The sequence below is a fragment of the Ursus arctos genome, unplaced genomic scaffold (assembly GCF_023065955.2).
Source record: "Ursus arctos isolate Adak ecotype North America unplaced genomic scaffold, UrsArc2.0 scaffold_26, whole genome shotgun sequence".
NCBI classification, from domain to species: Eukaryota; Metazoa; Chordata; class Mammalia; order Carnivora; family Ursidae; genus Ursus; species Ursus arctos.
The window spans coordinates 24,387,678-24,405,288 of NW_026622941.1; the positions used below are offsets into that span (position 1 = coordinate 24,387,678).

The 17,611-nt window shown below is 37.1% G+C and overlaps 1 protein-coding gene across 2 annotated transcripts in view; it reads right to left on the reverse strand.

Annotated features, from left to right (window-relative positions):
- The window catches only part of ITPR2 (inositol 1,4,5-trisphosphate receptor type 2), a 472,588-nt gene that overhangs the window by 129,691 nt on the left and 325,286 nt on the right, over positions 1-17,611 (reverse strand). For both annotated transcript variants that reach the window (XM_026502230.4, XM_044385596.3), the window contains 2 exons: positions 13,136-13,231; positions 11,311-11,433 (listed from right to left, as the gene is read on the reverse strand). In XM_026502230.4, the coding sequence (XP_026358015.2) occupies positions 11,311-11,433; positions 13,136-13,231 (219 nt within the window). The remainder of the gene's footprint in view (positions 1-11,310; positions 11,434-13,135; positions 13,232-17,611) is intronic.

Here is a 17,611-nt window from a genome sequence, read left to right on the forward strand (position 1 = left end):
TAAAGTCATGTGACTGAATGAGATTATCTCGGGAGTGTCAATTGAGGAGACAAGAGATCCATGGAATGAATCCTAGAACACACTGACTAGAACACTTCTGATAGAAGCAGGAGAGGAATAGGAACCAATGAAAGAAATTGAGAAGGGGCCAATAAAGAAGCAGAAAGTCCAACAAACTGTGCTGTGTGAGAGCTAAGTGAGGGAAGTATTCCCAGAAGAAGAGAGCGACTGTGTCAAACGACGGTGATAGGTCAAATAGGCTGAGGAATGAGAACAAATCAGATTGAGCAAGACAGCAGTCACTCGTGACCTCACCAGGAGCTGCTTTGGTGCCATGCTAAGGATGAAAGCCTGGCAGGGATGAATTCAAGACAGAACCAAAAGAGAAGAATTGGAGGTAGCAATTGTGTACCATCTTTTGAGAAGTTCTGGTATAAAAGGGAGCCAAATTATGGCCCAGTGGACTAGGGGTTTTAGAGAACCAGATCTGCATGCTTGAATGAGGTGCAAATGATGGAATGATCGAGTATAGAAGGAAATTGCTCTCTCTCTCTGTTCCTCTAACTCTTCCCCTGACTCTCTCTTCTCCCTTGTCTCTGCCACAAGCTCACTTTCCCAGGCCCACTCCTAACCTGAGACCCCAGAGCACCCCAGATATCCACAGGACTTGGCACACTGTGATTGTTTTTATATCTCCCTGTAATAAATGGTAAATTTCCTGAAGGTAGAGACTATATCTCATTTTCACACCTTCATCTTCATATCCGTGGCACAAAGGATGTCTATAGAATATCTGCCCCCAGAAAGAGCAAATAATGTGATCACAAGCAGGGAGACCTCCCCATGAGGAGGTAGGCTCATCAAGGGGAGGGATTTGGGTCTGTCTGCTCACTACTTTATCCCCAGCACTGGGCATAGAGCCTGGTTCTAGTAGGTAACGAATAAATACACTTTGAATAAAGAAGGAATTAAGAATGAGTGTAGCTGGGGAAAGTCAGGAAAGTAATTCTGATGAGTCTTAACATTTGTAGAGCACTTCCTATGCACCACGCTCTGTGAAGATGCTAGATGCATGTGCACAAATGTCTGTCGAAAACATTTTCAACCTTTACGTTATGTTAAAATTTTCATTGAAAATCCGCTCTTTTGACTACAGGGAATGCATGGTAACAGGGTACAACAAGGCTGTTTTTGTTTTTCTTTTTAAATCTGGTGTCTAACAGGTATTTTTTACTTCTAAATTATATTAGTGAGGAAGGCCTACTAATCTTAACCTGTTACAACACCATTAATTAATATTACTACATAAGGGTTCCCTCAATAAATTCCTCTTCAAATTAAGTACAAAGAAATTTTGTGCTTCACTAATAATCAATATGAGTGGGGGGTTTTTTGCATTATATATGAATCATATAACTAGTATTTCTTTTTTTTTGCCTCGAAACACAGAATTTCTTTTTTTTTGCCAAGAAACACAGAATAATTAATGCTCAAAATAACATTAGTTAATAATCATCTATTTTATTAACTCAAACTGCTTTGTGAAGGCAACATAGAAAAATATCTTTTGGTGGGGGAAAAACAGTTGATCCTGGATTTCTTATATCTTTCAGGAAAGAAAACTTGCAATCATGTTAAGTTTTCAGGTGAAGTTCCTTTAGTTGCCTATATCTCTCTACGTATCTGTTGTCAAGATTAACAACAGTTGTTTTTTTTTCACACAGCTGGGTAATTAGGTTAAGTCTACTTTCTGAGACTTTAGAAAAATAATCTCGATAGTAAGAAAGTTTTTTTCAACTAAGTTCACATATCGGAAAGTTTCTACATTATCAAAGTCCCCCTATGAAGTGATCTTACATACCTATTTTCACAATGACTACTGTACTCCTCACGTTTCACGTTTATCTATACTCGCTTTTGATTATAACTCAGAAATGCTGAACATTATTCATTCCCGAGGACTGAAAAACAGTTCTGTGCATTTTTTTTTTCAATCTGGCGTGTTGTGCAGAACTGTTTGGAAAACACTGTTTACCCCGCTGTCCTCTCCCTTTCATGGATTTCTTTGAGAATTGAATACTGACAAAAAGGTGATCATTAATGAATAGTACAGATATTAATTGTATTGTGCATAATTTTTCACTCTTGATTACCAGAAGCTCTGAGTCCTGCCGATAAGCAGTAAGAATATTAGCTGAGACCCTCAGCATATACTTAAATTCCTTTTCCTTCTCAAGGCTTTTGTTTTTGAATTCTAACAGTCTAATTTTACAAGTGCATTTCATACTCAACCTCAAATTCCTTTCATAAGTAGGTAAGGTATACATAAATACAAAAATATCCAGTAGCTGGTTAGTTTCTCCGTCACATTATTTAAAACATAACCTAGTCCAGTAAAGGAGCCATTGTTGTCCAACTACTCTCTAGGGTCCATAAAAGTCTCTGAAAGTTTACTCTAAAAGCATAGTTGATGGACACCCCTCATATTTTTATAGATGAGGAAGGTGAAGTCAGAGACGTTGAGTGACATCATCAACTAATGGAGAAAATACAGGGTGCAAGGGTGAATAAGAGCTAAGCTGTCTGTACAATATTCTAGCCAACGTGTTACTGAGCTACAAGTGCTTCTGTGAGCTGAAAAACCCAGCTGTGTTTTCTACTTTCTGCACTACAAGCAATAATAAAGATGAAGTAATTGTAAGTTAGTTAAAACCCTTCAAAGATATTAAAGATGGAAGTTATGCATCCAATTACAAACCCATCCTTCTGTTTCTACAAATAAAGTAAATGAAGCAATGCTGATTACTATATATTAGCATAAGAAAACAGAAGCCCCAAAGAGGTGAGTAGCGAAGTCTCTAAGGAAAACATTTTAAGTAGTCTGAGTAATATATACACTGCATACCACTTCAGTAAAAATTAAAATTTAGCTATTTAGAGTATGTATATGCATATCCTTTAAAATGAATATAGCTCAAGAAATTGCAGCTATGAGATTTAATTCTTCAGGAAAAGAAAATGGATGAATGAGGACTATCAGGACATCGAGAAAATTCTGTCAGTATAACTTAACAAAAAGAATCCTAGTACTTGAAACATGATGGCTACTCCTACCATTCTCTCTCTCCTGAAAGGAAAGAAAGAGATACTGGCTTCGACTGGGGACAGGGTACCAACCCAGGTGTCTAAAATATGTTAGGAAAGGCTATGTCTTTTTCTGAATGGAAAAAAACATCTAGAAGTCCCCCTGCCTGGTATCTCTAACTCTCCTAATAGACTTTGAATTCAGTGGATAAAGTCGAAATAAGAGCAGACATAAGGATGAGCCAAAGACAAAGCAAAGGCCTTCAAAGTTGCTAGAATTTGGATTGATGCTCTAACAATTATGTCACTCAGAAATAAATATATAGCTACCAAACATGAAATGTTGAGCGGAAAAATAATTGCTTCCACCGAACTTGGCTTCATGATCCTTACACCAAACTAACAATTACGGAGTCCAATTTCAATCCATTTCCTGGATTGCATTTTTTTATTGCTCCCATTAACCATGAATTTGAGAGGTCATATAAATGGCAGCAATCCAAAGATTCTTTGCTGCTTGGTGAAAGATATGTAGGTGCCCATTAGAGGATTTAAATCTATTACGTCAAGTATTTTTTCCCCAAGATATTCTTCTTTGTGGAAAAAAAGATATTCTTCTTCTTCTTTTTTTTTAATGAGGCCTCATGGGTGCCCAGATTTGGAGAATCTACTACTAATTAAGTAGCCAAGACCTACACACATGAAACAAAGAACAATTCGAGGATGATACACAGCATCAGCTCTTGTGAAAGTATGTGCGCAGTTCGGGGTGAACATAACAGATATAAGAATCCAATACAAGGAAAAGATCGTTGTTGGCTGGAATTCATCTAAGAAATGGGGTAAGTCAGTCTCAACTTGGATCTTAGAAAAACTAAGGAAGTACTAACATGAGTTTTAAGAAAAGGAGGAGATATTTTATTAGTTCAGAAGTGGCATCATGAACAAAAGTAAGAAAAGTGCTGGCATGAGGGAGATACCACAGGGCTCTGTCTATGTGGGGTTTGCTGATGTGATCGCTCCACGGAATTAAAAAGCCCATAGGAGCTGAGTAAGAGTCTTGACTGTAAGCATGCTAATATCAGTTTGGTAGGACCCTCATAATCTTACTTATTGCCTGTATTACATAAAAATATTATCAGCCTACATGCATTTTTGCAAGAAATTATTCCCCAAACTCTTCTTGAGTGTCCACTATATGCTAAGGTATGTAGTTGGCATAGGACTAGAAAAAAAATGTGCCTAGGCACAAAGTATTTATACTCCAGTGGAAAAATTTATCATTAATTTTGATCACGATAAGGATGATGATGATAACAAGACATTATCTCTATTCAGCTTTTTTGTTATAATACTGAAATTATAAATACTGACGTTTTAGAGTATGTCATGTCTTAGTCATTCCTTCATTCATTTTACATTCATTCACTTGTATCATTCATGAAACATTTATTAGATGCCTATAATCAAGGTGTTCACAGTTATCAAAGATGTTGACTTAATTCAAATTATTATATTCATTTCATATAAAGACATAAGTAGATACCACACAAAAACCCTACCAATATTCCCAAAAGAAGTCCCTTTCTCTAAAATATCTATGGTGCATTTTGGCAGAAGTTGCCTCTGAAGGAACGTTCTCCCTCCTCCTTCTAGCCTTCAAGATTCAGTTCAAGTATCACGGCTTCCACGAATCCTCTCCTAACTCCTAGGGCACATGTATCTCATGCATACCTGTCTCGTGCATACCTCCACTTTAACAAAAGCATAGTAATTGTGAGCTCTGGATAGCACCTTTATTCATCTTTCCATTTTAGCGACTGAAACAATGCCTGACGTAAAAGGTGCTCAATAAATGTTCTTAAATGACTACGTTGTAATAAGTGACCTTCGGGTCATTGTATTATGATTATAATATTCGAGTCCTAACATCTGGTGGAGGGTCTAGCTACAAGATCTTTTGTTACTCTAGACACGCCAAGCTCATTGCCACTTTCAGGCCACTCTCTGGGATGTCTGCCATATTTCCCCATTTCATACTGCTGGCATTTGCTTTTTTACTTAGAGCGAGTTTCAATTTCAGCTCCTCAGAGAAAACCCTCCTGATCCCCAATCTACAATAGCTTTCCATTGTTGCCTTTCATCATCACACCCTGTTTTCACTCACTGGAGGGCTTATATCACTATCTGCTGTCTTTCTGGTCTGTCTACTCTTCATTGCTCCCAGTCAGAATATAAATTCCCTGAGAGCTGATCTCTTGGTAGTCTTCACTGCTTTATTCCTAATATCCAGCACAGTGCCTGGCATCTAGTAGGCACTCAATAGATCCATGCAATTGAATGAAGAATAAATGAGAAATCTGGACACTCTAACTCCATAAGTGGCAAACTATGGTTCATGGGCTGCCTTCCACTTGCTGGTGAGTTTTGTTTGGACTGCTCAGTGTTTTTATCAAATGAGTCGTCAACGTTAAAAAATTAAGAGATTTTACATTTTTCAAAAATTTAAAAACTCAGGTTTCTTGTGAAATGCCAAAAGAAGTTGAAATCTAGGGCCTGTAATCCAGCTGGAAAGTCAGCAGGTGTGCTTTGGAAGAGGGTCACCAGACTGTCCCACGTTCACCTGCTCCCACAGTGCTCACTCACGTGCCCTGTCTGACCCGGAAGGTGGTCTGGATTTGGCCCTGACTTCTGCTAAAGCTCTTTCCATGACACATGCTCTATGTCACATTCATGTGACTCCTATAAACCCTGCCCTCATGGACTCCTCTTATTACTGAATCTGGGGCTAGTCCTTCAGAGATAACTCAGCCTTAGAACTTGCTTTTTTATTATTCCTGCACTATGACATGGGAAGATTATATAATCAAATACTTAACTGAATTCATTATATACCAGATGAAAATCTAAGTGTGTGTTTAAGAGATCTCAACAGGGCACAAGAAACCTACCATTAAAACATTAAAAAGCAATTAATCAGGAAGAAGTAGATATAGCTACTATGACTAAGATTTGTTACTGTTAATTAAAATTCACTAATAAAAAATGAATACTGTCAGAATGGATAAGCACATTTTCAAATAATTCACAAAAAATAGAAATACCAAATAACATGAAAAAAGAGTCCATTTGGGGGTTCAGTCAGTTGAGCGTCTGACTACTGTTTTCATCTCAGTGGGGCACCTGCTTGAGATTCTCTCCCTCTGCCCCTTCCCACACTGACCCTCTTTCTTTCTCTCACTCCAAAAAAAAAAAAAAAAGAGGCCCATTTTATTGGTAATTCAAAAGATGTGAATTAAAATGAGATCCCCCTTTCATCTATAATTCATTAATTCACTTAACAAACATTTGTGAAGTAGTCACTATGTTCCAAACACTATAAGTTTGGCAAAGATTTTTTTAAATGGTAATAATGTAGGATTCAGTAAGATTAGCACCATCACACACTGCGGAAAACAATTTTATGATATGTATCAAGAACCATAAAATAGTTACTACCCTGTGATCTAGTAATTAAACTTCTTGGAACTTATCCTAGGGAAGTAATCAGTGTAACAGACAAAGATTAATGTATGAGGATGTTAATCATAGCATAATTTATAATATCAAAAACACTGGAAACCAAATGTCCAACAATAGGAGTGATTAAATAAGTTATGGTACATTCAAATGATGAATGATTATTCAGTCGTTAGAATGATGTTTTCAAAGACCATTTAGTGACATAGGAAAAGCTCATGAAAAATTTTAAAACCTATATTTTAAAAATAATTTCATATAGCCAATTAAAGTGATCCATTCCATGCTGGCTAATTGAACATAATAATAATAATAAAAAAAGTGAAGTGATCCATTCTTTTTTGCCTTATGAGCCAGGAGTTATTTTTGCTTTCCACAGGTTTGCTAATTAATACTTTTCTCCATATACATCTTAATTCTGGTAGGTATTGAAATAAAGAGTCCTACATGTTCACTGTAGCATTAGTCCCAATAGTCAATATATGGAAACAATCTAAGTGTCCATCAATGGATGATGCATAAAGAAGATGTGGTGTGTATATATATGGAATATACACATGGAATATTACTTAACTATGAGAAAAAAGGAAATCCTGCTGTTTGCAACAACTTGGGTGGACCTAGAGGGCATTATGCTAAGTGAAATAAGTCAGAGAAAGAGAAACACCATATGATCTGTTATATGTGGAATCAAAAAATGTGGAAATCAGAGAAACAGAGAGTAGAATGATGGTTACCAGGGGTTGGAGGCTGGGAGAAATGGGGAGATGTTGGTCAAAGGGTACATACTTCCGCCTATAAGACTAACAAGTTCTGGGGATCTAAGGTACAGCAGGGTGACTAGAGCTAATAACACTGTACTCATACACTTGAATGTTGCCAAGAGAGCGTATCTTAAATGTTCCCGCCAAAACGGAAAAAATGATGCAATGGGATGAAGCAAATGCTATGGTGGCAATCATTTTGCAATATATAAATGTGCCAAATCAACACATTATACACCTTAAACTTACACAATGTTATGTGTCAATTATAGCTCAATAAAGCTTGGGGGAAAATAAAGTTTTTCAGACCGAAAAACAGAAATTGCTACATGGGAGCAGAGAAGCAATATGGTTTAATACATGTTAAACACATACAAAGTATTGAAGAATGTCCTAGAGTGCAGGCAGTGACTATTCTATGGAAAGATAAGAGTAAAGAGGAGAGGAAGAGTAACAAAGCAAAATATAAGAGAACAAGCCTAGCAGAAAGAGGAGGCAGAGATGTGTAAGGAGAACATGTGGAGGACAGAAGATCAAAAAGGACCCATAGCTGAATTTTAAGGAAATGTTCTGCACGCACCATAGTATTAGAACTTAAGAAATTCCCTTTTGATGTATTTATAGTTTTATGTAGATCAGACAAGACACTTACAAGAAGCATTATTTGTTTCTTGTAACACCAACCACAGGAAGGGCCAAAAAGGATGTCACGGTAGAAAAAGCAGAACTGCCTCACTACCATGAAAAGAATAACAACAAAAATTGAAAGTCTGAGTGCACCAAAATAAACTGTCTGTACAAAAGATGATTATAGTAAAACAAGGAGGAAGTTGAACCTTAGTTTTGGAATTACTGAACTGTGCAAAGGCAGAAACCAATCTGCATGGTCATCAGCATTCAGGAGACAAATAATTCCATATCCACAATGAAAGCAGCAAAACCTGGGCTCCACCAAACCCTTGGAGTACAGCTACATGGCTGTTCCTGAAAACAAAGCACGCGACTCCTACTCTTTGCATTTGTGCCTCCATGTGGTGGCTGTTTGGACAGCAGATTCTTAAAGTACTCAGCAACCATGGTTGGCCTCCTGAGAAACCAAATTACCATGTCAGCTTAGAGAATGCCAAAGGAGTCACTTGTGGAAAGATCAAAAAAGCACAGTGGGCTCTCTTCTCTGAGTGAAAACTGAATTTTTCATTAAAAAAAAAAAATGGTGGGAGGAGTCACCCAAGAGAATACATTTGAAAGTAATAAGGTAACAATGTTCCCTGTCACTCTAAGAAAATAAGCAGACAGTTGCTTAACTCTACACTGTCACTTACATACACTGCTCCATATATTTTGCCATTCCTATCCTGTTTTTGAGTTCCTGGAAGAACACACATGGACTCTCACTTCATATTTACTCTTACAATTTAATCACAAGGCTTAGAGTGTTCAGAATTTCTTCCCTATACTGAGTCTGGCTTCACTGATGTATCTCTATGTTGTACCAGCCCAGCTCTGCAAACAACTGCTCTTTCAACATTTTGGTTTTGCAAAATTAAGAAACCTCTGTATATCCATTCAAGCCATTTTCACATCCGTAATTTTATCTCTTCGTTTCAGTAAATTGTATCCTCTTGTTCCTTCTTTTTTACTACTGAATTCCTACTCCTTGGACAACTCTACCATGGTCTTTGAATCTAATCTGTTCTCTGCAAGCACTGTCATAAACTGACACCCATCAAGATCATTGACCCTTATGCCATCTGCATTTTTAACTTCTTTCATATTTTATACCATTATCCTTCATTTTTAACTTCTTTCATATTTTATACCATTATCCTTCATTCTATGGCCAGCTCTTGCATTCTTTACCCTCATTCTCCATTCTTTTCTACATTCTCTATGGCCTGTTTTTAAAATCTGTACTCCCTACTCTTATACTTAGTCTGCTTAAAAATGAACTGACCTACAAAAGTCTTTTCTTGACCTCGACATTTTAACTGTTCCGCATATTATATGGGTAATCTGAGATGGCATTTTTAAACCTCCTCTCCACGGACGTGGGTGATTGGTTCAAACATCTGCCACTTTACCGGTTCCAAGGCCGACTTAGCTGGGCTGGTTGTTCATTCCCCACTGAAAGGCTGTCATGTCAGGACTTGTTCGTGCAGCCGCTCACTCGTGCAAGAGGGGCCAGCCTCTCCAGACAGAGCGAGACTAGCTTTCAGTCAAGAAAACATGGGTGGCTGAATTCCCCTACTTCCTTCCTCTAAAATTTCATTGCTCACTCTGGCCCACTCTTCCTTGTTGTTTTCCTTCCACAATGCTACAGCTTCTGAAATAGCTCCTGTCCATGCACATGCTGGCCCATCACATTTCTCTCTTCCTCCTAGTAGCTAATTTGATTTTCATTCTCAGCCGGTGATTTTTTTCTTTCCACTCACGTTCAATCTTTAGTCATTCCGTTTCTAGACTGACTCAGTTCCTGTCACCTGAATTTGTCTCTAAAATGACACCTTTGGGGCGCCCGGGTGCTCAGTTGGTTAAGTGCCTTCAGGTCAGGTCATGATCTTAGGGTCCTGGGATTGACCCCCATGTCTGGCTCCCTGTTCAGCGGGAGTCTGCTTCTCCCTCTCCCTCCGACCCTCCTCCTGCTTGTGCGCATTCTCTCTCTCACACTCTCTCTCTCAAACAAATAAATCTTTAAAAAATAAAAATAAAATGACACCTTTTCCACCTCCTAAAACTCTGTGTTCTTCCTTCAACTTGTCCTTCATTCTGGCTTTCAGCTCCTCAATACTTAAAATTCTCTTTTGTCTTTCTAGCTATAACCCATCTGCCCTTATTTGTTTCCATCTATATATGCATTTTGCTATACGATGAGAGACCCAAAAATCTTCACAGTGATCAAACTGTATTAAAAAATCAAAGCAGCCTCTTTTGTTAATATATTTTAAAATCTGACTCCTTCCCAGAATCTTTTGTAAAGATTACACTCAAGTTTACATACATTATACAGTTATACAGAGAAGAGAAGGGCAAGAAGTGTCTAAATAGCAACATTTTAACACCTTAAACTGACACAGTGCTGTATATGTCCATTATATCTCAATAAAACTGGAAAAATAAAAAAGTGAGAATAAATCAATGTACTTTATATCAATGCTCAATTAACTGGTAAGCTGTATGAGGAAGAAGGAAGAGGGAGAGGTAGACAATGTGAGAAGATGACTAGAAGGAAAGGTCGGAAAAGTTTGGACTGTATCCCATAGAAAAGAGGGAGTCACTATAGACAAAATCAAATTGGCACTGTATATTTAAAATTTTTAACTCCTAAAAAAATTTGCAGTAGAAGATGCAAATTTAAAGTTGGTCTTCATGTTAATAAAATTAAATTCTTCAAACAACACTTATCAAGTGCCTGTTTTCATAAAGAACTATAGAATGGCAATGGGTCCTCTAAAAGAATTTAAAATTTAGCCTCATATCTGTTAGAAGTCCAATGGAAACCAATTAGAGGCTGCCTCTTCTGGCTTCTGTATGAAGCACGCCAACCTACAACTCAAAGAGGCCAGAAGCCGTCTGCAAGGTTTGTCTCGATTAGACCACATGTACCCCCTTACTTCACACTCTCTATCTTCTCAGTTCGCCTTTCCTCCTTTCTCCTTCAAGCTTCCATGTGTTGTCATGGTTTGTCTATTTCTCAGCTTCTAACCTGGCACTGTCTCCTGTCTCCTGGCCCAGCAGTTTTTGGTGGCAAGTACCAGTTTCTTGTGAACCAACACTTAGCACAGCTCTCGGAACACAATCAGGCACTCTGGGAGCGTTTCCTTGGCTCAGAGCAAGGGGGCAGGTGCTGAATAACTGACGGGACCAGAACTTGAAAATATAACAAGTCATGACACAAAACACAACTGATAAGATTAGCAATAATACAAGATATAAAATGTGACACCTGATGGGCCAGGATATAGATATTGTGTCCAACATCTTTAGGGGAAACACCATCATCTCCGCCCTCGTCATCCCCATGGTCACATTCCAGTCCTTGGTTATAGGCATTCTTCATCACATCCACCTATCAGAAAAGCAAATAGGAACAAGACATTTTATGTTGTTTATGAGGTATACTTAAAAACCGGAACACTTTCTAAGACTTGAAGAGTACAAAAGAACTATTAATGAAAATGGCTTTGGAAAATGTCTTAATTTATATGAATGTGAAAGTATTTTCCTACAATATTTTCTGTCTTCCTTGAAAAATTTTGCTTTGATATTTGAATGTTGGCAATGTCAAAGTTCCCACCAATTAGGAGACTCTGGAACCCTGATAACCATCCATTATTTATTAAGCGCCCACTAGGTAACAGGGACAAATGAAGCTGGATGTTGTCCTCTGCACTGAGGACCCAACAGCGGGTATAACACAGTATGTGCCCTCTAGGAACTTCCTGTCCAGTGGGAGAGCCAGCACATCAAGAGGTGAACACAACAGTCCCACAGTCACACTAAGCGTGAGGCACTAAGTGAGCACAGAGCAGGGGCACGAACTCAGGCAACAGACTGATGGTGAGCCACACGAGGCAGCGCGTGATGAGATAAAGGTGTTGCAGGCAGAGGAGACAGCATTTTCTAAGGGCTCTTGTATAGCGCTGTTGTTGAATGAATATGTAACTCATTGCCCCATTTAACCATAGGAATACAGAATGCCTTGCTTCTCTTAGCTCACCGCCTTACAGATATAAGGCTCTCAGTAAATATATGTTAAATAAAACTGCATCTTACATTTCTCTTTACCAGGCCTCCTCAGCTCCACTCCTTACTCTTAAAGAGGGAGCAAAAGAGTGCCTTCCACAGGATCTCCCCATAGTATCAACAGTGGTGCTCCTAAGACTGGGACTCAGTCATGGGGCCACTGAGCCACATGGGTTTGAGTGTGTTCTCAATGCTTTGAAAAACCAATTCTTTCAAGGAAAACAAAAAAGAGAGATGGAGACAAACCGAGAAATTGACTCTTAATTACAGAGAACAAACTGATGGTTACCAGAGGGGAGAGGGATGGGGGGACAGGGTGAAATAGGTGATGGGGATGAAGGAGGGCACTTGTCGTGATGTATGGAATTGTTGAATTACTATATTGGGCACCTGAAACTAATATAACACTGTATGTTAATTATACTGGGATTAAAATTAAAGAAAAAGAAACTCAATGTTTTTAAAGCATGCTTATGTTACTTCATAATTTCCATGCAAGTGAGGAGGAAAATATCCCTTCTACAATAAGAAGACACACTAATGATCTCTGTGGAATCCCCATCAAGTCTTCATATAATTTCCTTTAGGCCAAGCATGGTGCAACATTTCACTGATAGAAACAAGTACAAAAGGTATGGGTTTTATTTTTATTGTTCAGAAAGAGGTATAAATAAATTTTTGAGGAGTACAAACATTGTTTAGACACCTTTCTCATATATTTCAATACACAAACTAAAGCAAACTTATTTTTTTCTGGCAAAAAGAATTTTCAGATAGTTTAACAGAGTGTGACAATCTGATTAAGGAAAGTGGTTAGAGTGGATGAAACCAATGAAGTAAGGACCCAAATCACACAGGCTTTGCCAACATGGGGCCTCCTGGGTTACCTGCAAAGGTAAGTTGTGATGTGCCATTATACTCTGGTAGAGCAGTGAAAGCCACTAGCCCTTTTCCCCGACACGCATACTACAAATTTATCCCTTTTAGGATGAACATTATTAATACAGTTTCAAAAGCTTTCTTACCAGTTCCCTGGGTCTCATGTTGAAAAGAATTCTTTCTGCATTCTCGCTGTCATGTCTGCTTTCCATAATGGCCAGCAAAAGCTTAGAGGCATTGTTCTATAGATACAGATTGAGTTAATTCACATGGAAAGCCTATTTCATGGATTAACGATCTCTGTGTTTGTTTTAATTGACATTACCACGACAATTTTTAAAAAAACAAACAGAATTTTAAACTGCTAATTTCATTTAGCTAATTCACATTTTAATATAGAAGGTTTTACTTCATTGTCAACACAAAATAAAAATAATGAATCATGAGAGTATGTTACAAAGAATATTTTAAATATTGGAAAAAGGCTGTTTTAAATACAAATTGACTTTATATGTAATGCATTAAAATATACTATTTTCCATCACCATTTTCTAAATAGACATTGCCTTGATGCCATTTTAACAAGATGATAAGGCAAAGCAGTACCAATGATGTATTTTAGAGAAACGGTATATAATTTAAAGAACTTAGTACAATTGCTTTTCACATGAAACATGAATACATATTAGCATATCAAAATTTTAAATAAATCTGAGCAATAATTACTGAGAATTAATCTATAAAATTTTAAACTCGTGAGTTAGAAGTAAAATAAAAATTTACTGATAATAGTTTACAGGTGGCACTCCATGGCAGTATATATGCAACATGTTTACCATCTGGGTTGTAGAAGAATAATATTTTTTTTTGTTTAATAGAGATTAAAAATAGTTTATGTTGTCTTTGATGTTTCTGCTTTGGTTTATAATATATATTCTCAAACATTAAACTGTAGATACCATTAATGTTTCTGATAGAGTGGATCTGTAATCCAAAGAATTATAGAAAGTCTCATTACACAAAGCACAATATCCTCAATATTTGGAAAGATGTTTCTTTACACTGTTTTCAATAGCACTGCCCCAGAATTGTGGCAAACTGTGAAATGATAAAAACCACCTGGGAGATAGTTCTACAGTGTTTTTGCAATATTTATTTAGATAAAAATCTCAAGCTCCACACACAGTCTTTGATAGGAGCACAAGAGAAGTAAAGTCAAATGGCTTTAAGATGTTTCTCAGTGACTCAAAATTAACATCTTATAGGATAAAAACTTGAAGTGAATCAGCTGTTTGATGCATGCAGACATTCACCACATAAAATGTGTTAAATTTATACAAATTAATTTTACTGAGTAACTTAATACCAAATTCTATTTTGTTCTTTTAGGGGTGCAGCCTAAAGACTATCTTTAAATGACTAATATTAGGAGCAATGATGTCTAATGATGACGGCAGCAATATCACTGACCCACCCTGAAAAAAAAATTAGTATTTTGTAAGGGAAGTGACATTAATTTTTTCTGTTCCATCTTCAATTTTTGCAGATTTGTACCAATCCTAAAATCCATTTTTATAATCTAGCATCTTATACAAACAACAGGATTAGTGGAGAACTTAAATCCTCAGAGCAATCTGAACTGACCCCACAGAATTCAAAGCTAAAACCTTGGCAACACTAACAGTATTGTCTAATGAACCTCACTTAGCAGGCCCGATACATAATAGCTTAAAAATACATCCAATTTCAGAATACCATTGGCAATATGATTTTTTTCCAGTCTTCTTTTTACACTATGTTGAAAGAACAGAAATCTTGTAAATGACCTGAAATCTGAATCAAATTGAAAGTACAAGAGCCTATATACACTAAGAAATCAAATGTGTGTGTCAGTGTTAAAAGAAGATTTTCTTCCAAAGGAAGCTAGAGACCTTTTAAAAAAAAAAACCTATTTACAAATTCAAAACTTTGCAGTCACAGATCAGTCATGAAATGTAAATTAAAAATTAAAGGACAAGACATATGCATGATAAAAATGCATAAGCCTTCATAGTAAATGAGTATATACAGTTAAGTATACTTAAAATTATAAATGAAGGCATAAATGATTAGGCAATTAAATGTAAGGATGAATGATACAAAATAAACCTTAATGTAGCATTTTTTAATATGACTTACTCTTTAATGTTATGGAGAATTTATGATTAAAAGCATTCTACCCATGCAAGCCCCCTAAAATCTGCCAATATATATTATTCTGCTTTATAAGCCTTGTTCTCATATTGGCCATTATATACAAAGTTTCATAGATTGTTTAGAAAGGTACACATGCCTTGTTCTTTAAGTAGAAGACCATATTTTAAATATTTCAAGTCAAATCCATTCACCTGGTATTTTATATATACCTGGATTTAGCCAACGTCACATTTCGAAAAGATATAATAAATAGTGGTTAGTAACAAATGAAATTTTAAATAGTCCTTTTTCAAAAAAGCATTTTCATTTGAATAGCTAAAAATACCTATGTACTGTTAAGTAAGACCCCATCATTTAGTTGTTTACAGATATTTGGATCTGTAAATAATCTGTATGTCTATACTTGGTTTTATCTTTTTTTTAATACTTTGTTTTATTATTTTTTTTATTTTTTATTTTTTTTTAAAGATTTTATTTATTTATTTGACAGAGAGAGCGACAGGCAGTAAGAGAGGGAACACAAGCAGCAGGAGTGGGAGAGGAAGAAGCAGGCTCCCAGCAGAGGAGCCTGATGCGGGGCTTGATCCCAGAACTCTGGGATCACGCCCTGAGCCGAAGGCAGACGCTTAACAACTGAGCCACCCAGGCGCCCCTAATACTTTGTTTTAAATTGATGAATCACAGGGCTCCTGGGTGGCTCAGTCAGCTAAGTGTCTGACTCTTGGGTTCAGCTCAGGTCATGATCTTAAGGTTGTGGGATCAAGCCCCACGCCCCACTGTGTGCTCAGCAGGGAGGCCGCTTGTGATTCTCTTTCTCCCTCTTCCTCTCCCTCTGCCCCTCCCCTCTCAAATGAATGAATGAATGAATGAATGAATGAATCACTCAGTATTTTCTTCCATTAAGTTATATTAATTAAAAATGAGATTTAAAGGTACAGTCTTTAGGCCAATAAAGGATATAAAGAGCCAAAGGCCAAGGCTTCTGTATGTTCTTTCTTTACAAATTATGATTCAAGATTGAATTTAAGATGAAATGAACACTTTTCTACTAACTCAACCTAAGCTGTCTGTCACATAGGCCGAGGCTGCTTCACTAACAAAAGCATGATGCTAATGAGGAAAGGGACACAAGTTCAATCTACATAAGGATCACCTTTGTTCTATTCTATGTACAGAAAGACCCAAGGCTTATACATATTGCCAATGAAAACAGTGAAAAAAATAAAAATTCACCTTGTCTTTCCTTGTCTATGGAAAGAAACATTTGCTTATTAGGAGCCCTAGCACAATCTTCACATAATTAGGATATATGTACATTCCATTATATATCTAAATCTATATTTAGAAACCAAATTATAAAAATATCATTCTTATTCTCTCTGGCCACAAATTTACTGATACAAAGTTTAAAGTTAATTATATTTGCTAGGGGCACCTAGGTGGTTGAGTCGGGTAAGTGTCCAACTCATGCTTCTGGCTCAGGTCATGAGATGGAGCCCCCACACAGGCTCCACACTCAGTGCAGAGTCTGCTTAAGATTCTCTCTCTCTCTCTGGGGTGCCTGGGTGGCTCAGTCGTTAAGTGTCTGCCTTTTGCTCAGGGCATGATCCCAGGGTCCTGGGATCGAGCCCTGCGTCAGGCTCCCTGCTCCGCTGGGAAGCCTGCTTCTTCCTCTCCCACACCCCCTGCTGTGTTCCCTCTCTCGCTGTCTCTCTCTCTGTGTCAAATAAATAAATAAAATCTTTAAAAAAAAAAAGTTTCTCTCTCTCTGTCCCTCTGAGCCCCCACCCCTACTCACACATGTGCTCTCTCTCTCCAAAAAAAAAAAAAAAATTTTGCTCTGATATTGGATGGACCTGTCTTTACAGAAAAATTGTATTTAACCAATGATTTTTTTTTTTTTTACCTCTTTAACACTTACCACAGTAATGTGGTCTTTAATAATTCATCTATATTGAATATCATGTCTTTGGATTTGGGATTTATATAGCTTCCTGTGTATATTCACTTGTCTATTTCCATTTAAAGAATAAGTTGGAGAAATTTTTTTTAAATTCCACTTTCTTCCTGAGCGCTGACAAATGGAACTACTGGGAAGTATGTGTACAGCTTCAGTTAAAGCAGCTTCTCAAAGGGAGTGTGAGAATCGCTTATAGTATTTGACAAAAAAAACAAGATTCTGATGGAAAAGAAAACAACTTTTTGAGAGAAGAGAGCCGTGAAACTAAAATGCAGCCCTTCTTTTTACATGGTCTAAATCACTGTTACTTGCTGATAGAATTCTGTAGTCAAGACGGATTAATAATATATGGCCTAATGAGTGTTCAACACCTTTCCTTCCTTCGTATGATAAACTATGGAATAAAAACAGAGAGAAGTAGTGAAACAAAGTGGCTACTTACAAGAACTGTCAGTAAAGTACCCTC